General features: G+C 41.7%; 1 protein-coding gene across 5 annotated transcripts in view; it reads right to left on the bottom strand.

Annotated features, from left to right (window-relative positions):
- Nucleotides 1-25,018, bottom strand: part of ATP11C (ATPase phospholipid transporting 11C (ATP11C blood group)) — a 210,762-nt gene that overhangs the window by 58,660 nt on the left and 127,084 nt on the right. For all 5 annotated transcript variants that reach the window (XR_013483660.1, XM_020971762.2, XM_078147922.1 and 2 more), the window contains exons 13-20: nt 13,792-13,953; nt 11,876-12,027; nt 10,313-10,384; nt 8,496-8,569; nt 7,417-7,520; nt 6,530-6,711; nt 2,368-2,628; nt 593-767 (exon numbers count right to left, since the gene is read on the bottom strand). Coding sequence is in view for 4 of the 5 variants with exons in the window: in XM_020971762.2 (XP_020827421.1) it covers nt 593-767; nt 2,368-2,628; nt 6,530-6,711; nt 7,417-7,520; nt 8,496-8,569; nt 10,313-10,384; nt 11,876-12,027; nt 13,792-13,953 (1,182 nt within the window). In the remaining variant the exon portion in view is untranslated. The remainder of the gene's footprint in view (nt 1-592; nt 768-2,367; nt 2,629-6,529; nt 6,712-7,416; nt 7,521-8,495; nt 8,570-10,312; nt 10,385-11,875; nt 12,028-13,791; nt 13,954-25,018) is intronic.

The following is a 25,018-nucleotide window of genomic DNA, read 5'->3' as shown; positions in this document are numbered from 1 at the left end:
ATATTTGGGGGCGGGGGGGCAGGAGAGGAAGGCATAAGGGCCAATAATGAAGAAAAAGGAAGAGTGGGGGGGTGATAGGAAAGAACTAGAAGTCAGGAAAAGAGGGGTGTTTCTGGAAGGAAGGTATTTTCAGCAGTGTCAAATGTGGCAGAGAGGTCAATGGGTTACAAAAGCAGAGAAAGGGCCAATGGACTGGGGAAGAAGGAGATCACTGATGTCCCTTGGGAGTAGAGTTTCAGTAAAATACAAATACCAAGTTACAGAGTCATAAGTGGGTGGAAAGGAAAGGGGGAGCAGCAGGAAAAGGTCACTCATTTAAGAAGTTCTGACAATGAAAGGAAGAAGAAGAGAAATTGAGCCATAGCCACACAGGACAGATGAGTGAAGCAAAAAGTTTATTTATTCAAGTTCACATTCAAAGGCAGAGTTGAAAGAGCCAGTGGACAGTGCGAGAGATGAGTGCTGATCATAATTCCTACTGGAAAACTAGGAAGAAAAATGTATTTTCCAGGTGAGATCTGAACTCTTCTTTCCCACTGCACCACCAATGCAGGGCACTAAGAGTTAAGGCTGTTTCCCTGGTCATAATTACCTGTGCTTTCTGTAGAGGGGCCATCCTGCAACAGAGAACAGCAGTGCACTTGATACAGATTTGCATAAAGATGCTTTTGTAATTAGTTGACGTGGACTCTTGGGTAGAATTTAATATAAGTGACAAAGTTGATCCATCGATTATCAATCCATATTCTTGGTGTTCTCCCCACCCTCTAAAACAAAAGAAAAATATATTTGAGCTTATAAAAACTTTACATGTATAATATATACATTTTTGAAAGACCCAAAGGGAAGGTTTGGAGCCCAAGGACATATATGCAGGTGGCCAAAGGGTGAGACTCAGTGAGACGCTATCATGGGTGGAGTGCTATTGGATTGGGTGGAGACCATGCAAGAGGAATTAAAGCAAGGGAAATAAAAACAAAGTAGCCAACTTAAACCAAGAAGGATGTGATTTAGGGAAGGCTGATACTTGGTGAAATGTGGCAGATAAGAAAATGAGTAAATTTGCATTGGGCTCTTATAAGACAGTGGTTTCCCCCTGGACCCTAGGATTTCAAGAGACCACTCTAAGTAGTTCCTTCAATGTGTGGTAATGCCAATTGATATTTCCCAATAGATAATAGTCAAGGAACATAAACCGTTTAAAAAGAAGAAATGCATAGTAACAACAACCATATGAAAAACTGTTTCAAATCACTAGTATTAAGATAAACGCAAATTAAGGCAGCTCTGAGGTTTCACTTCACACTCCTCAAAGGAGAAGATAATAAAAGATAAAAATAATCTGTATCTAAGAGGATGTGGGAAGATAGGCATGTTAATATACTGTTGGTAGAGTTGTCAGATGTTCCAACCATTCTAGAAAACAATTTGGAGTAATTTGAGAAAAGTGGTTAAAACAGTTCATACCCTTTGACCCAGCAATCCCAGTAATGGGTATATACCACAAAGTCACAATCACGAACAAAGGTTTGATTTATACCAAACTGTTCATAGCCACACTTCTCATGGTAGCAATAAATTCGGTGGCCACCATTTAAAGAATGACTGAACAAAGTTATACGTGACAAATATGAGGAATTCAAAGAGACACCGAAGCATTCAGATGAACTGATGCAGAGTAAAGAAAGTGGAACCAGGAGAGCAGTACATACAATGACTACAGTAATGTAAATGAAAATAACATTAAAAAGCAGCTAAGCTTTTAATAGCAATAATGACCAATCTTGATCTTGGAGAATGGACAATGAAACACATCTTCATCATCTCATTACAGAGGGACTATGGATGCAGAATGACATAGGTTCTCAACCACATTTGCTGCCTCAGTGGGTTCCACCCCACTATTTCAATCTATGAGAAAGGTTCAATAGGGGGAAGGGGATTTCTGAAAATAACTGTAAACAGAAAAGATATCAATTAAACTATTTTTAAGTGTAATCATTGATTTGTATCTGATTAATCACTTTTAGGTCCTGCTCAAACCATGCCTCCATTAGAGTAAAATAAATTAAAAATAGCTATAAAAACATTTTTTAAAACCCTTTTGTTCTCTTAATACTGACTATGAATACTGATAAGCATAATGACTTACACCTTTCGCTTCTCTTCTAACTTTGTGAAAATCTAAATCGATTGTATTTTCAGATGGGATAGGGAGGGGCCCACAACCTCTGGCAGGTGGTTTATTAGGGGAGCTACTGGAGTTAGGATGAGTCTCTGAAGGATGAAAAAACAAACAAAGCAAACAAAGAGAACATGAAACTGGCAGCAGAAGTGTGGTTGCCCATCTGCCAGTCTCTTTCCTACTTTCTGATGCTTCTACGTTTGGGGAATCCATATAGCAGCTTCTTATGGTAGTCAGTCAGCAGTTCGTGCAAACGATCTTCTTTTCTGTCACTGTCTCCGATGGTCCGAGTGGTCAGCTCCAAGAGTTCAGTGTTGGTCTGGAAGAGGCGGCAGGCATAGCAGGTAGACTTGGCAGTCTCCATCTTATCCCCAGTGAGCACCCAGACTTTCATACCTGCCTTGTGCAAGGCTTCAATAGTCTCAGCTGCTTGATCCTGAAGCCTAAAAGGAAAAAAAAAATTTCCCCCACCAGATTTTCAGAGTCATTCCCAATGTTAATTTCACAAAACTTATTTTAACCTTGTGATTCACATTTTTTTCCTATCATGAGACTGTACCTTGTTCTGTTTCCTTCCTTTGTATCTTACCACACACACACACACAGACACACACCCCTTTACAACACTACAAGCCATCCATTTATTAAGCAAATTCAAATTATTTGGCTTCCAGAATTAAGGGACAGCCCTTGTGTAATGCTATGGTATAGCCAAACTAGGAGTGACACTCATTGCTCTTAACTCAAATATTTGGAAACTCAGTAAATGCCCATCTTACTGCCATTTTAGCTAATTTCATTAGCTCAGTCTCTCCTGTATTTCTATCTGATCAAAGAAAACAGAGATTGGTGACTTCCATATCATTGAAGAGCACTTCAAGTGTATGATGAGGAAGGATGGAGAATCACCCTTTTTTAGGGAGTTGTAAAAACAGGGTGATTGAATTGAACTATAATCCTGGATGGATGTTAAGACCAGAAGGATAGGGAGCAGAAGAAGAGCAACTAGATGGCTTCTGAAGAACCCCTTCAGCCCCAGGGTTACAAGAATGCTAAATAAAATGTCGTTTTGTTTGAGGAAGGAGGTGTTTTGGACCCGTGAATTCACAAGGGTGAGATATTACCAGTTCTGAAACTCCATCCACCAAAAGAGACTGGCAACTTGCCTGAAATCTATAGCATCTTTGGCATACAATAGATGCTTAATAAATGCCTGTTGACTGATGGAGGGAGCAAACAGTAGAATGAGAATTAACTCAGGAGGCAGAGGCCCTACCTTCAAACCCTCTCACTTTCACTACTACCTGTGTGACCCTTGGCATTGGTTTCCTAGTCTGTAAAATGAGAGATCACATGCCCTCTGAAGTCCATTCCTGCTCCAGAGCTTTGGCCTGGAGCCCTGCAAAAGAATCAACGTCAGTGTGGCACAAGGGAAAGGACTTTGTATTTAAAATCAAGAGGAACTGGTTTGAATCCCAATTCTGCATGACCTTGGACAAGTCATTCTTGCTTCCACATCTGTAAAATGAGGGCTAAATGGCCTCTTCAGCACCCTCTGTCTCTGGGGTCCCTCCCGGAGGGGAGATATCTGGGAACTCCTCAAAGACCTTCTGTTTCAGGAGTACAAACAAGGAATTCACCTCATCATTTCCTACCTGGCTGACCTCATGGATTTCATGACCTCCAGAAAGTCTTTCTGTCAGAAGATATCAACTCTGAAACCCAACCTGCCTCAGATGATTTCCCCTCTGGGCTGCAGGACTTCATTATGCCCCCATGCTGAGTAACCTCCCCCCATACCTTTCACAACTTTTTTTCATGTGTTGTCTTCCCCCATTAGATTGTGGGCTCTTTGAGGGCAGGGACTGTCATATGCTTTTCCTTGTATTCTCCAGTATTTAGTACAGTGCCTAACACATAGTAGGTGCTTACTAAATGTTTATTGACTATTGGCCTCTGAAGTCCTTTCCCATTCTAGACCTATGATCTTATGTGTGACCTTTGCCTGTGGGTAAATGGCTCCCACTCCCTGGGCCTCGGTTTTCTCCTCTGTAAAATGAAGAGGTTAGACCAGATAGTTTCTGAGGGTCTGTCCAGCTCAAAGACCTCGGATCCTCTGACTTGCTCCATTCCCGACAGCTAGTATATATCAGAAGGAGGCCCTGTGCCCAAATCTCCCTGACTCCAAGACCAGTTTCTCTATCTACTTGGCCAGGGTGCCTCGAAGATGAAGAGGATCTTATTAAAATGGAAAGAACCTCCTACTCACCTAAGGGTAGAATCCTCAAAGCCTGAAATGAGGATTAATATCTGAGAATAACTTGGACTCTGCTTAAGCTTCAGCAGGATGAAATGATGAAGCTTATCACATTTCAAAACCATTCCCATGTCTGCTCTGAATATTGACTATTTTGAATAGGAAGGGCTGATGTGGCTGCCTTATAATAAGAAAGAGGGAAAAGTGTGAAGATAGCCAAGAGTCTAAAAAGTCAGCTCTGAGGCAGGATAAACACAAAGCTTGAGGCTCACTCTGGGAGGACTAAAGTCACCTTTAGTAAAATCATCTGCGACTTAAGTAGGTTATATAAAACTGTGGCCAACATGAGAACACGGCTCTTGCTCCATTTCATTAGCCTGGGAGAAGTATTAAAGGGCTGGTGCATTTCTGAGAGGCACTGAAGTATCTGAAGGCAAGGAGACACAGCCTGAAATCCTTCCTCTGAAGCTGACAAGCTTTGTGATCCTAAGCAAGTCGGTGAACCTCTCTGGGCCTTCATTTGTATCTCCATTTGTAAACTACGCATAAACATAGCTATTTTACCTATCTCACAGGACTGTTTGTGAAATTCCAATGGGACAACGTATATAAAGGATGCTGCAAACTTTAAAATGCTATCAAAATATCAGTCTTCCTTATTTCTGTCCTGCCCTTCCCCAACAATATCCATGTAAATCCTTTTCGATCTACACCTGCCACTGCTTCTAAGAAGCCCTTCCTGATTCCTCAGGCCTGAAGTGAGCTCTCCCCTCAGCATGAATTCCTAGAGCACTTTTGAACCTCACTAATGTTGCTTCCCCTATATTGCCTTGCATTGTTATTAGCTGGGGAAATGGCCTGCCTTGGGAGGGAATGGGATCCTTCTCACTGTGGGTGTTCAAGCCAAGGCTACACATTACAAAGGGGATTGAATCTTGATCAGGTACAGGTTGGACTAGCTTAGAGTATCATGAAACCATTGGGTATTAGAGTATATAGGGGGCATCTAGGTGGCTCAGTAGATACAGCACCAGCCCCGGAGTCAGGAGGACCTGAGTTCAAATCTGGCCTCAGACACATGATACTCACTAGCTGTGTGACCCCGGGCAAGTCACTTAACCCCAATTGCCTAGCAAAATGAAAAAGAAAAGAAAAAAAAGGAAAAAAAAGAGCTGATATAAAAATATTAGAGGTATAAAGTCCCTTGAAGGATATCTAGTCTAATTGTAATCTTCCTTCATTTTATAGGAGGAAACTAAGGCTCAGGGATGCTAAATTTAATTCAAGAAATGCTAATTAAGTACTTGGTACATGGTGAGCCCATGTGGGTATACATGGTAGTGGGCCTACATGATGGGCCCATGTGGGTATACGTGGTAGTGGGCCTACATGGTGGGCCCGTATGTGCATATATGGTAGTGGCCTTATATGGTAGACCTGTGCTAGGTGCTGGGGATACAAAGAAAAAACCAAAACCTCTACCAACAACAATTTACATTCTACTGGGGTGAGTGGTACAAGAGAGAGAGAGAGCACTAACAACCAGGGAGATTGAGAGAGGCCTCATATAGGAAGTAGTACCTGAGCTAGGCTTTGAAGGAAATGTGGATTCTCTAGGGGTAGATGTAAAGAGGAGGTGCATTGCTGACAAGGGAGGTGAGAGTTGGAACGTTGTGTACCAGCAACAGTTAATGCATGAAACAGAGAGGGTCAGAAAGAGAGCAACATCAATCAAGTCTGAAAAGGTGGGGGGGGGGGCAGATTGTATGGACCTTTAAATGTAAGCCTGGGGAATTTCTATTTTATCCTAGAGGTAATAAGGAGCCACTGAAGATTCTGGAGCAGAGCAAGGGAATGATATGTTTCGATCTGTTTTAGGAATATCAGTTTGGCAGCTGTGTGGAGAATAGATTGGAGAGACCAGGGTCAGGGAAACAAATGAAGAAGCTATTGCAAGAGACCAGGCAAAAAATGAGAGTGTCTCAACTAGGACAGACTAAATTCTCCACTGCTGAGTGGAGAGAGCGGGACAAGACTAGGGTCACCCAGCGCTACTGACCAGGGTCCTGTATCATTTTCTCATTTACCTGTCTTCTACTGCAGTGGATCCAATTAAATTCATGTCAGTCTCTATGTCATCGAAAACCTTTGCCAACTTTTCTTCTCTCTCCTGTAAAGCCATCTTGGCTTCAAGGATCTGACGGTCAACTGCATGATATTCCTCAAGAGTATATTCTTTGTAGGCCACACACAATGTTCGATATCCATCCTGGAAGCACAGGTCACATTTAGGACTTTCCATGTAGATGCAATTGACATCAACCCATTCACACGGCAATGAATGGAAATTCTATCTTAAATAAAAGCTAACTGGTTTTTATTTTTAGCATACAAAATAGCTCATTTTGTGAAAGTTAAAGTCCTGGCAAATGATGCAATATAGAAATGATGAAGAGTAAAAAAACCAGAAATGATGAAGAATAAAAAAAAAAAACAACAAAGTAATAAATGCCATAAAAAAGTATGATGGAAAAAAAAAAGATTGGCTGACCCTATGGCGAGATTGAGGGGTAACCACTGGACAGCCCATCTGCTCTGCTGTTATCCTCAAGATGTCAAGAGAAAGTAAAGAATGAACCCCAGGATATATGAGGGATCCCCTATGGCAAACTTATGAAATGACAAGGACAAGAATGGCATTGAATGGATAGGCATAGATGAGTTGCTATCAGCATTTGAGTACTCCAAAGAAAGGGAAGGAAAATATTGTACTATCAGAGTCTAGGCAAGTCTCCAAAACTATAAATCTATACTAGAAAACTATACCAAGAGGAGTTTTTCAAAAAAAGAAAAAAGGAAAAGAAAATGTCCCTTAACGCTGCCCTCTCCAAACCTAAGATGTACAATAAATGCCAAATTAAAATGTGTTTAAAGAGGAAACCTCCTCACCAAGTTGTCCTTGGGGACCACTTACCATTGCATTGCGTTCCACGTGGACTTTAGTCTGTTCTATCTGGTCCCTTTGCACCCTGGGGAAAACAGCAGAGTCTGCTCCCTTACAAAACAGAAATATGTCACCTAGAATAAAGAACCAGAAAATGTGGATGAGAAAAGGGTAAAAAAAAAAAACCTCTATGGAGCTCTTAATAATTCAGCTCCACTCAATACGTCTTTATTAAATGCCTACTAGGTAAGAGGCAATATGCTAGGAACTGACAGAGAGAGAGAAACAAAATAAAACAAACTATAGCTCCTGTCCTCAGAGAGCTTATATCCTATCAGAAATTAATTTAAGTAATGTAATTAAAGTCTTTTTCTTTTATGAAAAATTCAATGTTGCTATAAACCTTTTTAAATAAAAAATAAAAATAAATGAGGAGAACTAATCAAATAAACTTTGAATTCTAACCATCTTTTAGTGCACTCCACCCTGCCATCATTAAACCATGATCTGAAAGACAATACCCTTTCATTTCAATAACTCTTGCCCCGGGGCCCTGCTATCCTGATTGAGAATGCCTCACATGGCCCACTCCATGTAGGCAGGCTCCCTCTATGCCTCACCTCCCAGACCCACCATCTTCTCACTCTCTCCATTTTCTAGCTCTCAAACCCATAAGTAAATTAATACTGCCATTGGTACTGAAAAGGGTGCACCTGTCCACCATCTTATGACTCCTAGATTCACGATTCCAGTAACTTTCCAAACTGAAATACCCCTCCCTGAATATCATTCCCCTACACATCTTCCCCAGTTAGAATCTAAGCTCCCTGAAGGAGCTTTTATATTTTCATTCCCAGCATTTAATAGAGTGCTTGGCACTCAAGGAGTACTTAATAATTGCTTTTTTATTTATTGATTCACTCTCAGCTTTCTTTCCTAAGCCTCAATTTTCCCATCTGCAAAATGGAAAGATTAATATCTATTATATTCTTACAGGGGTGGGGTATAGTTCAAATCAGCTAATGTCAAGAGAGGTGCTAGGGGGCCATAATGCACCATGGGATGGCCAGACATTGTCACCAACAGCAGCATAATTCTTCGACACATACCTCGGGCATTTCTCACAATCACGCTCATACGTCTCCGGGAAGAATCAAAGTGTAAAGTATGGAGAAGCTTGAACCTTTAGGGAAAAAGAGATTGAAAAAATGAAAAAACCTAAATTCCACTAAGAATAGGGACTAGACTATAACCATACTAGGAAACAACCAAATAATGTATTTGGGGTGGGGGGGGATGGGGCTGGCGGAGAGGAGAATTTTTTTTTAAATAAAAAAAATTTTTTTTTAAATAAAAAGGCATAACATTCAGTCATTCAACACACATGTACTGACTGCCTACAGCAAGCAAAGCCCTGTCCTTCAGGGACTGGGAGAGCCATGGGGAACAATAGGCCACAATCCCTTCAAGGAACTAACAATCTGGGTCAGGAACTATGTTTTCACCTGCGTTTGTAGCCCCAGTACTCAGCATTGTTTGGCACTTTTTTTTTGTTGTTGTTGTTGTTGTTGTTGAGTTGTTTTTTCAGTCGTATTGGACTCTGCAAGACTCTATTTGGAGTTTCCTTGGCAGAGATATACTGCAGTGGGTTGCCATTTCCTTTTCCAGCTCCTTGGACAGATGAGGAAACTGAGGCCAATGGGGTGAAGTGATTTGCCCAGGGTCACACAGCTAGCGTCTGAGGGCCAGATTTGAACTCAAGAAAATGACTCTTCCTGATTCCAGGCCCAGTGCTCCATCCAATGTGCCACCCAACCACCCTAGTGCCCATAGTTAAATACTCATTAAACGTGCATTAACTGACTTGGGGGGGGAGGGAGATTATGTCTTTGAGAAATATAATATAAATGGGAATCGGATATATGACTAAAAAGAGTATATAGTGGTCTGAGAGCAGATGAGAGAGAGACATCACTTCTGGCCAGAGGATGGGGACAGCTTTCTAGACCATGTGACTTGTGACCTGGGCATTGTAAGATGGGGCGGCTGTCACCAGGTGGTGCTGCTGAGAAGGTGTGTTCATAAGATTATAGATTTGGAACTAGAATGGCAGTCCAACCAAGTGATATCCTTAAATAAAAAGACCCAGGGCCCAGAAATGTGAAGTGACTTGCTCACCTGACCAAAGCTACGCAGCCAATAAATGGCAGGGACAGCTATGAAGTCAGTTCCTCTGACACCAGATCTCACGCTCTTTCCCAGGTCTTCCTGACTCAGAAGACAGCCCCCTAATCCACTATGACACACTGCCTCCAGGCTATGGCAATATTTTATTCACTGCTTATGGCAGAGATTCCCTCATAAGCCCTTAAATGTCTGACTCTGACTTCGCATTACTTTGTAAACATATTCACTACACAAAAACACTAAAACAGAGAGAAGCCCATATTTTTTCCCAATCTCTCATAGCTCAAAAAATAAAATCTTCCACACATGATAAGCCACAATAAGACAAAATCTATGTCCCCCTGCAAGGCTGAAATTATATACTAAGGCCAAGGCCATAATCCAAAGGTGGCTGGGTAGTCCTGAGGTCAGGGCAAGCTGACCCAGCAGTATGAGCTATAGACCTAGACCATTGTCACTCTCTCAGCAGGAAGGTCACCTTGACCTACTCCATTAAGTAGGCTCAACTCATTAGCTAAGGAAAACCCATGGTGTTCATTTTCACACCAATGCCAGATAATTACCTTTATTGGGGAGCAAAGTCACCTAGGTCAGCCTTCTACTCACAGAGCCCAGCCCATCAAGGCAAAGAAGTCCCCTGTTCTTTATTTGGACCCAGCTTCCTTCGTGGTCTTTTCTGAATCCACTGGTTGTTTACTGAGGTGTCAAGGAAATGAGACCTGTTATTAACTCTACTTACTCTTCAATTTCATTCTGTTGGTTTTCCAATTTCATGCGGCCATCCTTAATTCCCAAATAGGTGTATCCATACCTGCAAGGGAGCAAACCAACACTGAAGGTTATTTCCCATATGTCCCAGTTATCATTGTCAGCATCATCAAGTCTGGACCTATGATTTCATCCATACAGAGTACTTCCATCATGAAAGCAGATTGACAGTTATAACTGATAGTCTAAAAGCAGGCATGCTTAGCTCTCTTCTGTGTCCTGGACCCCATCCCCCACCCCCACCACACCCTGACAGTCTGGTGAAGTTCATGGAAGCTTTCTCAGAAAAATGGTTTTAAGTGCATAAAATAAAACACACGATTATACTGAAGATGTCATGTTCTTCCCATTGAGATCTATCCATGGACTCCTTAGGGGTCTCTTAGACCGTGGTTAAGATCTCTCATCTTAGACCCACAGGGCCTAGAGCACTGTGAAGGTAGGTGACGTGCCCAGGCTCACACATGGGACAGAGATAGAACCTGAACACAGCTCTTTCTGACTCTACGGTCGGTCATGAATCCACTAAGCCATCCTGGCTGCTAGCATTATTAACATTCTTCTCATCCACTCTGGTGGAGATCCGGTAGCAATGGCCCTAGGACAAGTCAATATCCTATTATTCTTTTTGGTTTAATATTCTGTCATCTATGGTACAAGTGGACAAAATGATAACTGACAAAAAGTAAACACTCTGGGGGTTCCCACTGGATAAGCAACAACAGCAGCAGTATAAGAGATCATATTTTTGTCTGACTCTGTGACTTAATTGAAGCAGCAAGGTGGCACAATGGATACAGCACTGGCCCTGGAGTCAGGAAGACCTGAGTTCAAATCTGGCCTCAGACAATTACTAGCTATGTGAACCTGGGCCAGTCACTCAACCTCTGTCTGCCTCTCCTCAACGTAACATCAGGATAATAACAGCACCTACTTCCCACGGTTACTGTGAGAATTGACTGAAATAATATTTGTAAAGTACTTAGCACAGTGCAGGTACTTACTAAATGTTTGTTTTCTTCCTTCCTAATTGGTATGGGGAACTCCAAGCACAGAAGTTCCCTCTGCCAAATCTGATTGGCAAGTACTCTGCAACTTGTAGCCATAGAAAGTTGCCTGGGGCACCGAGAGGTGAAGTGATTTGCCCAGGAACATTAGCAATTAATTAAGAAGCATTTATTAAATACTTACTATGGTGCAGAGTGCTAGAGATGGAAAGACAAAGAATGAAATAATCCATCCTCTCCAGGAGGCACACAGGCAAATGTTGAATCAGAGTGTTCCTGACTCAGAGGACAGCCCCCTAATCCATTATGACACATCGCCTCCAGCCTATATCAATATTTTATATTCATTGCTCACGTCAGAGACTCCCTCATAAGCCCTTAAATATCCGACTCTGATTCTGTATTAACTTGTAAACCTATTCACTAGACAAGGACACTGGAACAGAGATAAACCCACGTTTTTCTCCATCTCTTGCAGCTCAAAAAAGAAAATCCTCCTCAGGAGAAAAATAAAAGACTGTGCTTACTTCTTAGCCCCCTTTACCAAAGCAATTTCATCAGGGGATGAGGAGATATACGTTAATTCAGTCTCTTCGACAATTCCGTCAATATCATCTTTTACTTGGGTTTCCACAGTATGGCACAGGCACAGAGCACGGAGAAAGAGCTGTTCCCGACTCTGCAATTGCAAAAATAACCAAGAATGTTCCTGTTTTAGTCAATGAAGATCACAAAATCTCAGATTTTGTCCAATTGAACTTTTCTTCCTCTTCTCTCTATGACATCTAGGACAAGCAGGCCTCAAGCCTCTGCTTGAAGATCTCCTGGTGTTGGGGAACTCCCTACCTCAGGGCAGCTGTCCACTCTGGGACTGCTCTGTCTCAAACAGGGTTTCCTTTCACCAAGACTAAATCGGAATCTGGAACTTAAAAAAAAACCCAACCCAACAAATAAAACTTTTATTTACATGTGATTGAGAAAAAAATAAAATAAAACTTAATGTAAAAAAAAAATAAACAAAACTAAATCTGCCTCTCTTCAACTTCAACCTGGTGCTCTTACCTCTGCTCTCTGAAGAACAAAACTAATTAAAGAGCACAGAAAAGATATCATCAGAGGAGGCTGTGATGTAATCCAGACGTGTGGCCCAAGGGCCACCTACAGCTGCAACACACCCAAGCCAGATTAAAATGTAATTTGAAAATATTCCATGAAATAAATAAAATTACAATGAAACATAGATAACATTAAATTTGGTAACTAGATTTGCCGCCTCCATTTCCATTGGAGTTTGATAGCACTATTATGCACAGTTCAGTGGATATGGGCAGCTCCTTCTACTAATCTAGTCTAGATCATGCCCTCTAGGAAAGGCTAGAAGGGCTCCACCCATGGTGCTTGGGGGCATTTCACTGTAACCCAAGAAATATGAACTGGAAGGTAAACAGAACTTTATCCATGCAGAAAGTTATTATGTCTTAAACAAAGCAGAGCTTTCTAGTGCCCTGGCAGTCTCTGGTTACAAGTCCTAATACCTCTAGGTATCAGGTGTGTTAACACTTTCTGAGCAGAACAAGATTGGATGATCCTGGAGAAGTAAATCAATCAGACTAAAATGAATGGCAGCCTGAGGGCCTCCCTCAGAAGGGGACAAGAAGTTAGGCATAATAAGCATCTGGCTGGTTAAACATCCAGACCAGAGGACCTTCCCTCAAGGAAATTATCCAGTGAATGACAAGCAAGAATGACAATCAAGAATTTCTTTCAACACCTCCTCCCTCCTGGACCTCAGTTTCCCCAACTGTAAAATGAAGGGGGTAGGACTAGATGCCTCCTAAGTTCTCTTGCTGGAAGGGAGTTTTCTTTATTGGGGAAAAGGGTGTTTGGGGAGGAGAAAAGAGAAAGGGGTTAGTAAGAATGATAGGGAAAAAAAGGGGTTCATTGAAGCATTTCTTTTTAATGACCAGAAGAGAACAGAAGAAAGTTCAGAAGGAGATACAGACAGCTCTGAAACTGTGCTGAAAGGAGATTAGCTGTTTCATTTATAATATTTTTTTTTCCTGTTCTTTGTTTACAGAAATGTTTGCATTTGTGGACATTTAAAATAACAAAAAATAAAGATTTTTTTTTTACAAAATCAAGCTCCTTTCCTGCTCTAATGTCTGATCCTAAATAAAATGTCCAATCTTCTAAACCCTCCTTCTGAAGACCATTCTAGGACTAACCAAAGCTCAGGCTATTTGGTTCCCTTTTCCACTCACTCCCACTCCCACCCCTCATAGCATTTTACCTTATACATCATATAGGATGGATCCCCTATGGAGGATTGATGTATGGGCTACTATTAGCATCACTGGAGGGAGTATAACAACAGATCCATTCAAATTCACTCAAAGTAGTGATGATGAACGAAAAACAAAACTACTTAACCAAAATCACCAACCTTTTCTGCTCTTCCAGGAAGTGGCTGAATTCCATCAGTTTCAGAGAATGTCTCTGTTTCTGCAGTTTCCTCCTTATACGTATGTCCATCTATGCAACATTCAATAAATTCCATGGTGTTTTCAGTAAGGGTCCCAGTTTTGTCAGTAAATACATACTCCACCTTCAGGGAGAAAAAAAGAAACATAAGGGGAATTAGAATGTAGCATGTAAACTCCCTGAGGGCAAGGATTAGTGTGGATGTTTTTGTCTCTGTGGGGCCAGCATCTAGTAACTCAGGGCTTCCTATATGTTTCTTCATTGTCATCCATTTCTACCCGATTCTAAGTCAAGGAACACATATTAAGTTGTTAGAAAATTATGTAAAAGCATTTTGCAAATCTTAAAAGGCTAGAGGAAAGGTAGCTATTCCTAACTGGAAAAGACCTTAGGAACCATGTAATCCCACCATTTTATTTTAAGGCAGTCTGGCAAATTGGAGCGAGTGCTGAACTTGGAAGTTAAGATGACCTGGGTTCAAATCCTGCCTTGGCCAATTGTGGTGTGTGTGTATGACAGAGAGAGAGACAGAAAGAGAGAGAGACACCTTGGGCAAGCCCTTTAACCTTTCCCAGATTCTGTTTCTTCATCTGTACAATGGGAATAACAGTAGCAATATCACAGAACTATTACGAGGATCGGATAAGAGAATGTATGTAAACTGCCCTGTATACCCCAGAGAAAGCTACATAAGTGATGGCCATCATTATTACCATTATGGAAAAAGCGTTCTTCTCATTTTGTTCAGTGGAGTTCAGATAGAAGCAGTCCTGGAAAATGTTCTTTCTTCTTTAAGTTAACGTATCAAGGACTATGGCAGGGATTGTTAAAATCCTAACTTTTAGTAATTAAATAAGAATATAATGATGTCAGCTTATCCTCTGAAGGCAATCTTCAGTAAAACTCCAGTAAAAGACAGATAACAAGAATGACTTGGACTTCATTCTGTGCCATTGGGGGAACATTTTCTATTACTCAGCAAAATGACTACCTGCTTTCTCCAAAAGTATTTCTGTAGGTTTAAGACATGTTTACCATGTGTTCTGAGAATATCTATAAATCTTCTTCCTCTTTCGTGGTGAGGAAATGTTAGTGCTTCTAAAACATACTTAGGGTGATGGGCAATGGGAGTGCGTAATATCATATAAGTTTTTGTTAGGATATTTTCCAAATCTGCTATGTTCTATTTTCCAGGTTTTTCTATTTTGATTCTTTTTGTTAAAGGCAACTTGGAAACTATGGTAACATCGATTAAAAAACATTGTTCAAGTCTTTATGGACCAACATAATGTTCAGACAACTAGGGGTAACAATTTGATCTATGACAACATTCCAGATCTTTGATGGTTTGTTTATGGGCTGAGTTCTCCAGGCAGCTAGGTGACACACTAGGTAGAACACTAGGCTTGTAATCAGAAAGATCCAAGTTCAACTCTAGCCTCAGACACTTACTAGCTGTGTGACGCTGGGCAAGTCACTTCACCTATTTATCTCACTTTACTCATCTGTACAATGAACATCATGACAGCATCAGCCTCAGAGGGTTATTGTGAGGATCAGATGAGATCTTTGTAAAGTTCTTTGAAAACTTTAAAGTGCTATATAAATGCTAGCTATTATTGTTTTGCAATCTCTATTTGTACTATGGGGATTTGTCATCCATCAGTCCATGAAAGATAGCATCTTCTGATGTATAATTGTGGCCACCAGGTCATATATTCTTAGGTTTCAAGTACATACTACATTTTTACAGGCTGAAAAATAATACAGTTTCTACCATTTCCTTACATGATTTGCACTGATTAGATTAAGACCCATCTGCTGAAGGATAACCCTGTTGCAATTTCTGGTAGAGATGACCAGGTCCTGCATGGCCATGAAAAACCCTTCTTTTTTCACAAATAAGTCCACATGATGGACATTTGTTTGACCCTTCTTTGTTAACACATTGCTGGCAGAGCTCATGAGGATGTTACCCATGAAGGGCCTTTTCAGTCTAGTCTTAATCTCATTCTTTTCATAGGCTCCATCTAGAGGGAAACTACTTTGAGGTATATTCAGCAAATCCAATGATGTGTGCCTGGTATCAGCCTTTCCTATGGCTCAGTGACTGTTTGCCTGTTCCAAAAGTGTTTCTGTAGGTTTAAGACATGTTTACCACATTCTCTGAGAATGCCTATCAGTTTTCTTCCTCCTTCTTGGCAAGGAAGTGTTAATGTTTCTAAAACTTAAGATGATGGGCTATGAGCTTGGTTAATATTGTATAGGTTTTTCTTACAATATTATCCAAATCTAAATCTGTTGGGTTCCATTTTATAGTAGTGAAAGTACGCATTGTCTGGCAATGCGTTAAGTGTGAATTGCTTTAAATATAATCTTCCCATTGAGTTTTGATTTCAGGATGCCTGCATGTATCTTAACACTCAGCCAGAACTTCCTTCTTTATAGTTTTATGCTCATATATCTTATGTGGAGGACACCAAGGTTTTTATAAGTATAGCCTTCATCCAATGTTTCAATGTAACCTCTAGTTGAGAATTTTACACTTCTTGTTGCTGTTCAGTCCTTTCAATTGTGTCTGACTCTCCCCATTTGGGATTTTCTTGGCAAAGATACTAGAGTGGTTTGCTATTTCCTTTTCCAGTTCATTTTACAGATGAGCAAACTGAGGTAGACAGCCTTAAGTGACTTGCCCAGGGTGACAGTGTAAGTGTCTGAGGCCAGATTTGAACTCAGGAAGATAAGTCTTCCTGACTTCAGGCCTGGCACTCTAGCCACTGCAGTGCCACCTAGCTGACCCAATTTTACACTTATGAAGTCCGAATAACAGTTTCCTTTAGTTGGAGAGATGGTCCATGCAATCAAAAACCTATTAATTGTCTTTTCTGGAAGAACCTTAGAATTTGATGCCAACCATGTATACCAAGTGATTAGTAAGATTTCTGTTTTGGTTCAATACCCCCTCTCTTTAATTTAGAAGCCATGTATACTTCTATCTGGGTGGTTTTAAGGCCAAGCAGAGATACAATGAGCTTAAACTGAGTCTCTGGAAAATGCCACGCTTTATACCATTTATTCTTAACATTATTGTGTCAAGGGGGTGTTGTAAATATTAAATTTTTCCATGTGGATATAAAATGTTTGAGTTTCCTTACTTGTAACACTTAAGCCATGAGAGTAGAACTGATGACAGTAATGGTAACAATGACAGCATCATTGGAGATCGCATACATTTAGCATCTACAAACTACCAAGAAAGACATGATCAGGTGGCTAAAATCATACATCAGAAATTTACTATTCATTACAAACAAACCAATGACAGGTCCCCAACCTCAAAATGTATGTGAGAATTCAACAAATAAACATCACTGCAACTTTAGCATAACCAAGGAGGGAACCATTGTTCATGACTGCCCAGACAAAACAGCGATCCACAAAAATTTAAGAAAGATTTTCTAACAGATATAGCTATCCCAAATACACATAATCTCTAAACTAAATAGAAGGAAAAGCTTTCAAAATATAGAGACTTAGCAGAAGAGGTTAAAGCCATATGGCAGCAGGATGAGGTCAGTATTATCCTTGTCGTCCTCTATATTATATTGGAGCAGTCCAAAGATTGCCCTCAGTGAATCTATATAAAAATGAGTTTACATCACCATATTCAGATTCAGTTACAGAAAGCAGATATTTTATCCACCAGTCCATATAAAATAATAATAGTAAGTCTTTGTCAAATCATTCTCATTCTAACTTTATCAAAAAAGATGAGAACAAGAAGATGATAACAGAAGAACAATAACAATGATGATGATGACAATGATGATAATAATAATACTTAAACTTCACCTAGTGAAGATAATATTCCTTCCCAAATGGGGCAATGGCAAAGGAATTCACACTGATTTAAGATGTCAAGGGCGAAGCCATTCCAAGGAAAGAAAGTAAGGGCAATTTTTCCAAATCAAGAACTACTTATTAAAAGGTACAGGTCTTTTTTCTTTCTTTCTTTTTTTAAACAATTTCTACAGGAAAATTCAGCTTTCGAAAAACACAACAAAGACAAGCTACTTACCACTTATACAGGTTATACACAAAATATCACATGATTACTTCTGTTCAAAATAAAGTAGGGAATCTGAATGGATTGTTAAAATAAGATCTCACAGTTTTACAGCTTTTCAATTTACAAAGCATTTTCCTGATAATAACACTGGAAAGTTTCCCACTGGACTATGAAATATAATGGCTAGATGGGGATTCAGGAAGATCTCAGCTTGAAATCTACCTCAGACACTTAGTAGCCATGTGACCACCAGCAATTGAGTCATCCAACCTCGCTCAACCTCAGTCTCCCTGCAGAATGGGAATGAATGCAGATAGATAGATAGATAGAATGATAGACAGGATAGACAGATAGGAAAGATAGAATGATAGAATAATAGATAGAATAGATAGATAGAATGATAGGATAGACAGGAAGAATGATAGGATAGATATAGATAGATAGATAAATAATGCTGATAGAGGATAGCTATGTTTATAGATGGATGGATAAACTGGTAGCTAGATAATGTTGATGGATAGACAGATGTTGGTAGATGGATAATAGATAAGTTGGTAGATAAATAGATGATGGATAGATAGGGAGATAATGTTGGTAGATAAATTGGTAGATAAATAATACCTGTGAGTTTCACAAGAGATGATGTGTGTAAAAGACTTTGTAAAGCTTAAGGTGCTATGGAAATGTCACATGTTTTGGGTTTTGGGGTTTTTTTTGGTTGAGGTCTGTAATTTCATCATTGTCCAAAGGTGGGGTACCTGTGGCCTCCAGGCCACATGTGGCCTTCTAGGTCCTCAGGTGTGGCCTTTTGCCAGACACCAAGTTTTACAGAATAAATCCTTTTATTAAGGGGATTTGTTCTGTGAAGTTTAGATTCAAAGGGCCACACTTGAGGACCTAGAAGGCCACCTGGGGCTTTGAGGCTGCAGGTTCCCCACCCTGACATAGGTAATAACCTCCCCCCATAAATATCAGCAGCTCATTTGTAACTAAGTAAGAGAGAGTCACCTCGAGCCCTGAGGGGGTATGTGATTTGCTTAGTCACCCAAATAGCTCATGTCAGAGGAAGGACTTGAATAAGGTCTTCCTGCCTCCAAGGCTGCTCCTCTATCCAATAAGCCATGTTGTCTGTCACTCATCATCACCGCCATCATCATTATTATTATTATTACAAATGAAGAAAGTGAAACCCAAAAAGGAGCAATAGAAAAGCAAAGGAGATTTGGAGTCAGAGAGGCTGAGGCTGACACCTGGCTCTGTCACTTACCAGCTGGGGGTCCTTGGGGCACTAACTGAACCTCTCTGGGTCCAATCTTCTCATCTCTAAAATAGGAGGGGGAGGGCCACTTGGCCCTATGGATCTGTGATCCTATGAAGTGACGGACCCACTGATTGTGAGGCCCAGGCCTTTTCTACTGCCTCAAAGTCAGTTGGTTATTTAAGAAAATGGAAATTTAATAAGTGAGCAAATTACAATCACAGCTTTAGAACTAGAAGGGACCTTCAAGATCGTTCATCCACCCAACCCACCCCCCCTTATACAGAAGAGAAACTGAGGCTCAGGGAGGTTAAGTGACTTGCCCAGGGTCACACAACAAGCAAGGGCAAAGCCGAGGACAGTAGGATTTGAACTCAGGGTCTCTGATTCCAAGTCCAGCACCCCTTCTGCTACACCACAATGCATTCCATCCCATGAGATGTTTCTTTTCCAAAGTAGAATCTCCCCAACAGGGCAATGATGGATCTTGGATACAGCGCTAGATAGCATTTGTGTGTCCATCACACAGTATAAAAGGCCAAGGCCAGGCAGCCACCTAACCCACTTAACTGGCAGACAACCATGATCCTTTCAAGTTGCTTCTATACCTAGAGTGGCTATTTTCAGGCAACCCTCAGATTCAAGGTTTTCAAATGAAACTTTTTCTTTAAAAGAAAGACTCAAACCTGGTTGGGGGGCCTGGAGGTGGATGAGGGAGAGGGGGACCAGACGGTGTGTAATAACAAATCAAAGTCGAATTGAGGGCATTTTCATAGCTGAAATTCCCCACCACCACCACCACCACATTACACAATGCCCAACCCATCTCCAGTTTTCTTCTCATCTACTATTTATAACATCTGCCTTGAAGAACCCTACAATTTAATCCTCCTTTTGGGGCAATTCGTACTTAAATAGTTAACATTAGCAGCTGATGGGAACACATAAGCACAAGATTAAGGTTTTCATTATTTAAGGGAGAAAGTGATGAACCCCTGGCAGGAGATACTTTCTAATTTCTTTTTCCGAGCTTTCCCCTGCTGCAGCACTGGCACTGAGACAACATTCCAGCCCCACCCCTCCCAGTCCCCAACCCCCTCCCACCTTCTTTCATGTTAGGCAGCCAAGTTGGAATCCTCTCTTTCCATTCACTCCAGTGCCATTATCTAGGTCTGGTTTAATTCCCTCCCTCTCCACCCCCCAATGCTATCTCTCTCTCTCTCTCTCTCCCTTTCTCTGTCTCTCTGTCTCTGTCTCTCTCTCTCAAAATGAAACAATTTGGTCTTTAGGGAATCAAAATTTCTGACCTTCATTTTTCTCTGCAGGTTGCCATGGGGTTGACATTATCTCTGCCGTTCAGATTTGGTAGCATCCTTAGATTTAGAACTAGAAGAGACTTCGAGGGGAAACTGAGGCCCAAAAACAGTCAAGTGACTTGTCCAAGATGATACTGATAAGCAAGTGGCAGAACCATAATTCAAAATCAGGTCCTCTGACTCCAAAATCAATGCTTTTCTTTTTAATTGTACCACCTAAGGTCTGATTAGCAAGCTGCCACTAACTAGTATAACATGTGGTGCATTTATCTGTATATAAGAATGTCAGCTCCTTGAGCAGGGACGATTTCCTTCTTTGTGTCTGTATCAGCAGTGCCCGGCCCACAGTAGGTGCTCAATAAATGTCAGCAGAACAGAAAAGGGGAAAGATAAAACTGGGGAGGGAGAGCAAACAGATGTGGTAATTGGTGAAAGGGAGAAAGAGAGAGGGGGAGGAGAGGGGGAGGAGAGAGAGAGAGAGGGAAAGAGAGAAGAAAGGAGAGAGGAGAGAAAAGAAAGGAAAGAGAGGAGGAAGGGAGAGAGAGAGAGAGAGAGGTGTCAAAGCTAACAGCAAGGTCCAGCTGGGAAGGTGGATAAGACTGTCACTGAGCCCAAAGTAGGAGCAGCCTGGCAAGCTGAAGGAGAAGATGAGTCTGAGATGCTAATGAAATATCCATGCAGTCCTGCAGCTATATAGAAATGTAGGTCTGGAGCTCAGGGTAAAGGTCAGAATGGGAGATAGAGACTGAGAAGCCGAGTGCACAAAGGCAAGAACTGAAGCAGTGGGTGCGAATGAAGTTGACCAAGGGGAGAAGTAACAGTAACAATAATAATAATAGCTAATATTTGATTAGCACTTACTATGTGCCACGTACTATGCTAAGCATTTTACAATTATCATCTCATTGGATCCTCACGTGAACAACCCTGGGAAGTATGTGTTATTGCTCTCCCCATTTTACAGATGGGGAAACTGAGGGAAAGAGAGGTAACGTGACTTGCCCAGAATCATGCAACTAGTAAGCATCTGAGGCCAAATTCAAACTCAGGTTTTCCTGACTCCAGGTCCTGTGTTTTGTGCACAAGAGCGCCACCTACCAGTAGAAATTGTAATGAGTTGGGAGTTGGAAGAGTGGAAGAGTCACTCTGCCACTCACTACAGTATAACTTTGGGCAAGTCACTTGTGTTCTTTATGCCTCAGTTTCCTCACCTATAAGATGAAGGGATGGTACTGACGATATCGGAGGTCCCTTTCAGCTCTAGAGCTCTGTTCCTAATATCCTAAGGTGGAGAGAGCCAAGACTAAGAACCTTGGAGAGAACCCACCTCGAGGGGTCTGCACAAAGAGGAAGAACCAAAAAGGGAATCAGAGAGAGAGTGATTGTAGGGGTGGGCAGACAAGTATTCAGAAGGAGGAACAGGTGACAGTGCCAGCTGCTACACAGAGGTCAAGGAAGATGGGGCCTGAAAAAAAGACATGAAGGAGGTCACTGGCGAGCTTGCAAAGAGGAAGTTCAGTCTAGCAATGGGAAAACAACTGGATTCCAAGAAGAAGTCACAGGTGAGCTAGAAGGATAGAAGGAGAGTCTCTCTAAGATCTAGGTGACCCAAGCATGTTGGGAGAAAAATCAGAATGAGCTGATAGTGAGGGAGGGACTGAAGATGCACCAAATACGTAGGGAGAAACCAAGCATCCGTAGCAAAGCAGAGGAACTCTTCTTCCCTGGCAGTAGGAGGGAAGGAAGAGAAAAGAGATAAGAGTTCTTTGTGGCTATGTAGTACAGTGGATAGTGCTGGACTTAGATTCAGGGATACTGGAGTTCAAATTTCACCTCTGATACTTGTTAGATGTGACCCTGAGCAAGTCATTTAACCTCTGTATGCCTCAGCTGTCTCATCTGTAAAATGAAAGGTCTGGATTCAGTGGTCCCTTCCAGATCTAGCAGTATGATCCTATGAGGAGCATAGTATAATGCAAGAGGCACTGACCTGGGAGGCAGGAGAGAATAGAACTCAAGTCTTAGCCTTGGACACTTACTGACTGTGTGGCCACAGACAAGTCATTTAAGCTCTCTGGGCTTCAGTTTCCTCCTGAGTAAAATGGGGAGAATTCCAGAGTTGGAAGGCTCATAGTGCTCTAGAAATGGCATCTCTTATTAGCAAGGGGAAGTTGTGAGAAGGAGGGCTGAGATACATCCCATTGGAGAGAGGAGGCCAGGTCACCTGCTGATAGTGTGGGAGGTGGGGGTCCAGCCAGGTGCTTGAAGAGACAGGAAACCATTTGGAACCTCCCGAGCAGAAAATGGGATTAGGTAATCAACAAGTATAGAGTGAGATTGCTCAGCAGCAGTAAGGGCCTCGTTGAGGTCATGCCCCAGGAATTTAGAGTCAATTTCATGTCTTTCCCTAGTAAAATCAACATGCCCAGGAGTAGAAATGGAAGAATTCAAGGCTAATGGTTGGCCAGAGTCGAAAATTTCCAGATTGGGAATGATGGAAGGACCAAGGGACAAGGGCTTCTAGTGACTAGTGAATAAGAAGAGGAAAAATAAGAATTGTTATTGTTGTTCAGTCATGTCCGACTCTTTGTGACCCCATTTGGGGTTTTCTTGGCAAAGATCCTGGAATGGTTTGCCATTTCCCTCTGCAGCTCATTTGACAGATGAGGAAACTGAGGCAAACAGGGTGAAGTGACTTGCCCAAGGTCACACAGCTAGTAAGTGTCTGAGGCTGGATTTGAACTCATGAAGATGAATCTTCCTGATTCCAAGCTCTATGCACTGCAGTGCCACCTAGCTATAAATAAATCCATTTTACAGAAGAGGAAACTGAGACAGGCAACGGTTAAAATGATTTGTCCAGGGTCACAGAGACAGTAAGTATCTGAGGTCATATTCAAACTCATCAGGTCTTTCTGACTCTAAACCCATCGCTGCATCCACTACACAGAACATTATACTTTGCATGTCCTCCATGTTCAGATCCACCAAAGCCTGAAATCTACCATAGCCTCCTCCTGATGCTGTCATTGGCCATGGAGTCAAGGCTGGCTATTGAGGCAAAGGAAAACCAGAGTGGCAGAGAGTGCCTAGGAGAATAAAATAACTCAGTTAATGTTGACAGGCTGCGTCCACACAGTACTGAGGCATGTGTCTGGTAAATAATCGAAAAATTTGACTCAAACAACCACACCAAATTAGTTGGGCCTCCTGTGGATTTTTTTTTTTTGCCCTCACTTTTTTGGTGTGGCTTTACAATCATCAAATCAACTTGATTTTATTTTGTAATCAACTTGATTGATTTTATAATGCATAGACATAGCCTAGAGTTTAGTACCAGGTTGCATTTCTAGGGTTAATTTGGGCTAGCTGGTGTCCATACCACAGCCATGGTTAGTGGTGAAACAGGGAGCAGCACCCTTGATCATCACTGCAGCAAAGCTAGAGAAAGGCATTATGAGTTTGAGGGGGGTGTCGAGGGTAGTAAAGAGAATTAAAAAGGTATAGCACTGTTGCTATTAGTAGCAATTCAAATGTGGTGCCTCATGGGAGATTGTGTGGTTTATGGCTAGAGTTTCAGACCCAGGTAAGCCTCAACAGGGCACAGCAGCATTGTCCGGGATCCCTGGGAAGTTCCTTGCTAAGAACATTCCTGTTTCTCTCCTGGTACACAGTAATCTATAGGAAGGTATGCAGGGGAACTATGTGCTGTGTCTGCATTTTCTCTTCTCATGGGCATGCACCCTTGGAACCTCCCTGATGACTGGGAGACAATGGAAGTAGATATCAGTCTTCCAGGACTGCTGTGTCTGTGATGACAAGGCCTTCCTGAGACAGCCTAGCCTACAGAGAAACTATCCAAAACTGTACCTCGACAACTTGGACTATGTTTGAGAGCTCCACACATAACAGTCGGTAATCTCTGAGAACAGGAAAGATGTATTCCTGAGGTGGAAAATGATGCTGGGGTGCTGATGAGGAAGCTTTAGAGGCAAACTGGGGCCATCATCCTAAACTGGTACAGAGCTGCTCAGCAGACTTCACAGATCCTTCAAAACTTAAGAGGGTCAGAGCAAGCTGGAACAGCAACCCAAGGGGAATCAGTCTCCTTAACCTAGTCAAGAGTCCTCAGTCTCATCTGGGGTACACATGCTCTACCAGAGTGTGGAGGCTTTGTGGCCCCCAAGGTAAGGGATCTGAGGTCATCATCACCACCACATTTATATAGCACTTTGAGGTCTGCAAATGCTCTACGGTTATCTCATGTGATTCTCATAACAACCCTGGCAGATAAGCACTATTATTATCCCCATTTTACAGATAAGGAAGCTGAGCCAAGCAGAAGTAACCTGCCCAGGATTCATAGCTAGGAAGTGTCTGAGGCAAGATCGGAACTCAGATCTTCTTGGTTCCAAGTTCAGCACTCTGACTGATTGCCTCACCTAGCTGAGCTGCTTGGGATTCACCAAGGACAGCCTCACCATCTTCAGCATTAGAGGACCCTTCCCACCATGACCCATTTGCTCTCTGGGACAAGTCTGGCAGT

This window comes from Phascolarctos cinereus, unplaced genomic scaffold, assembly GCF_003287225.1.
Source record: "Phascolarctos cinereus isolate Bilbo 61053 unplaced genomic scaffold, phaCin_HiC Scaffold_8;HRSCAF=390, whole genome shotgun sequence".
In the NCBI taxonomy this organism is placed as follows: domain Eukaryota; kingdom Metazoa; phylum Chordata; class Mammalia; order Diprotodontia; family Phascolarctidae; genus Phascolarctos; species Phascolarctos cinereus.
This window is presented reverse-complemented; position numbering and strand designations above follow the sequence as displayed.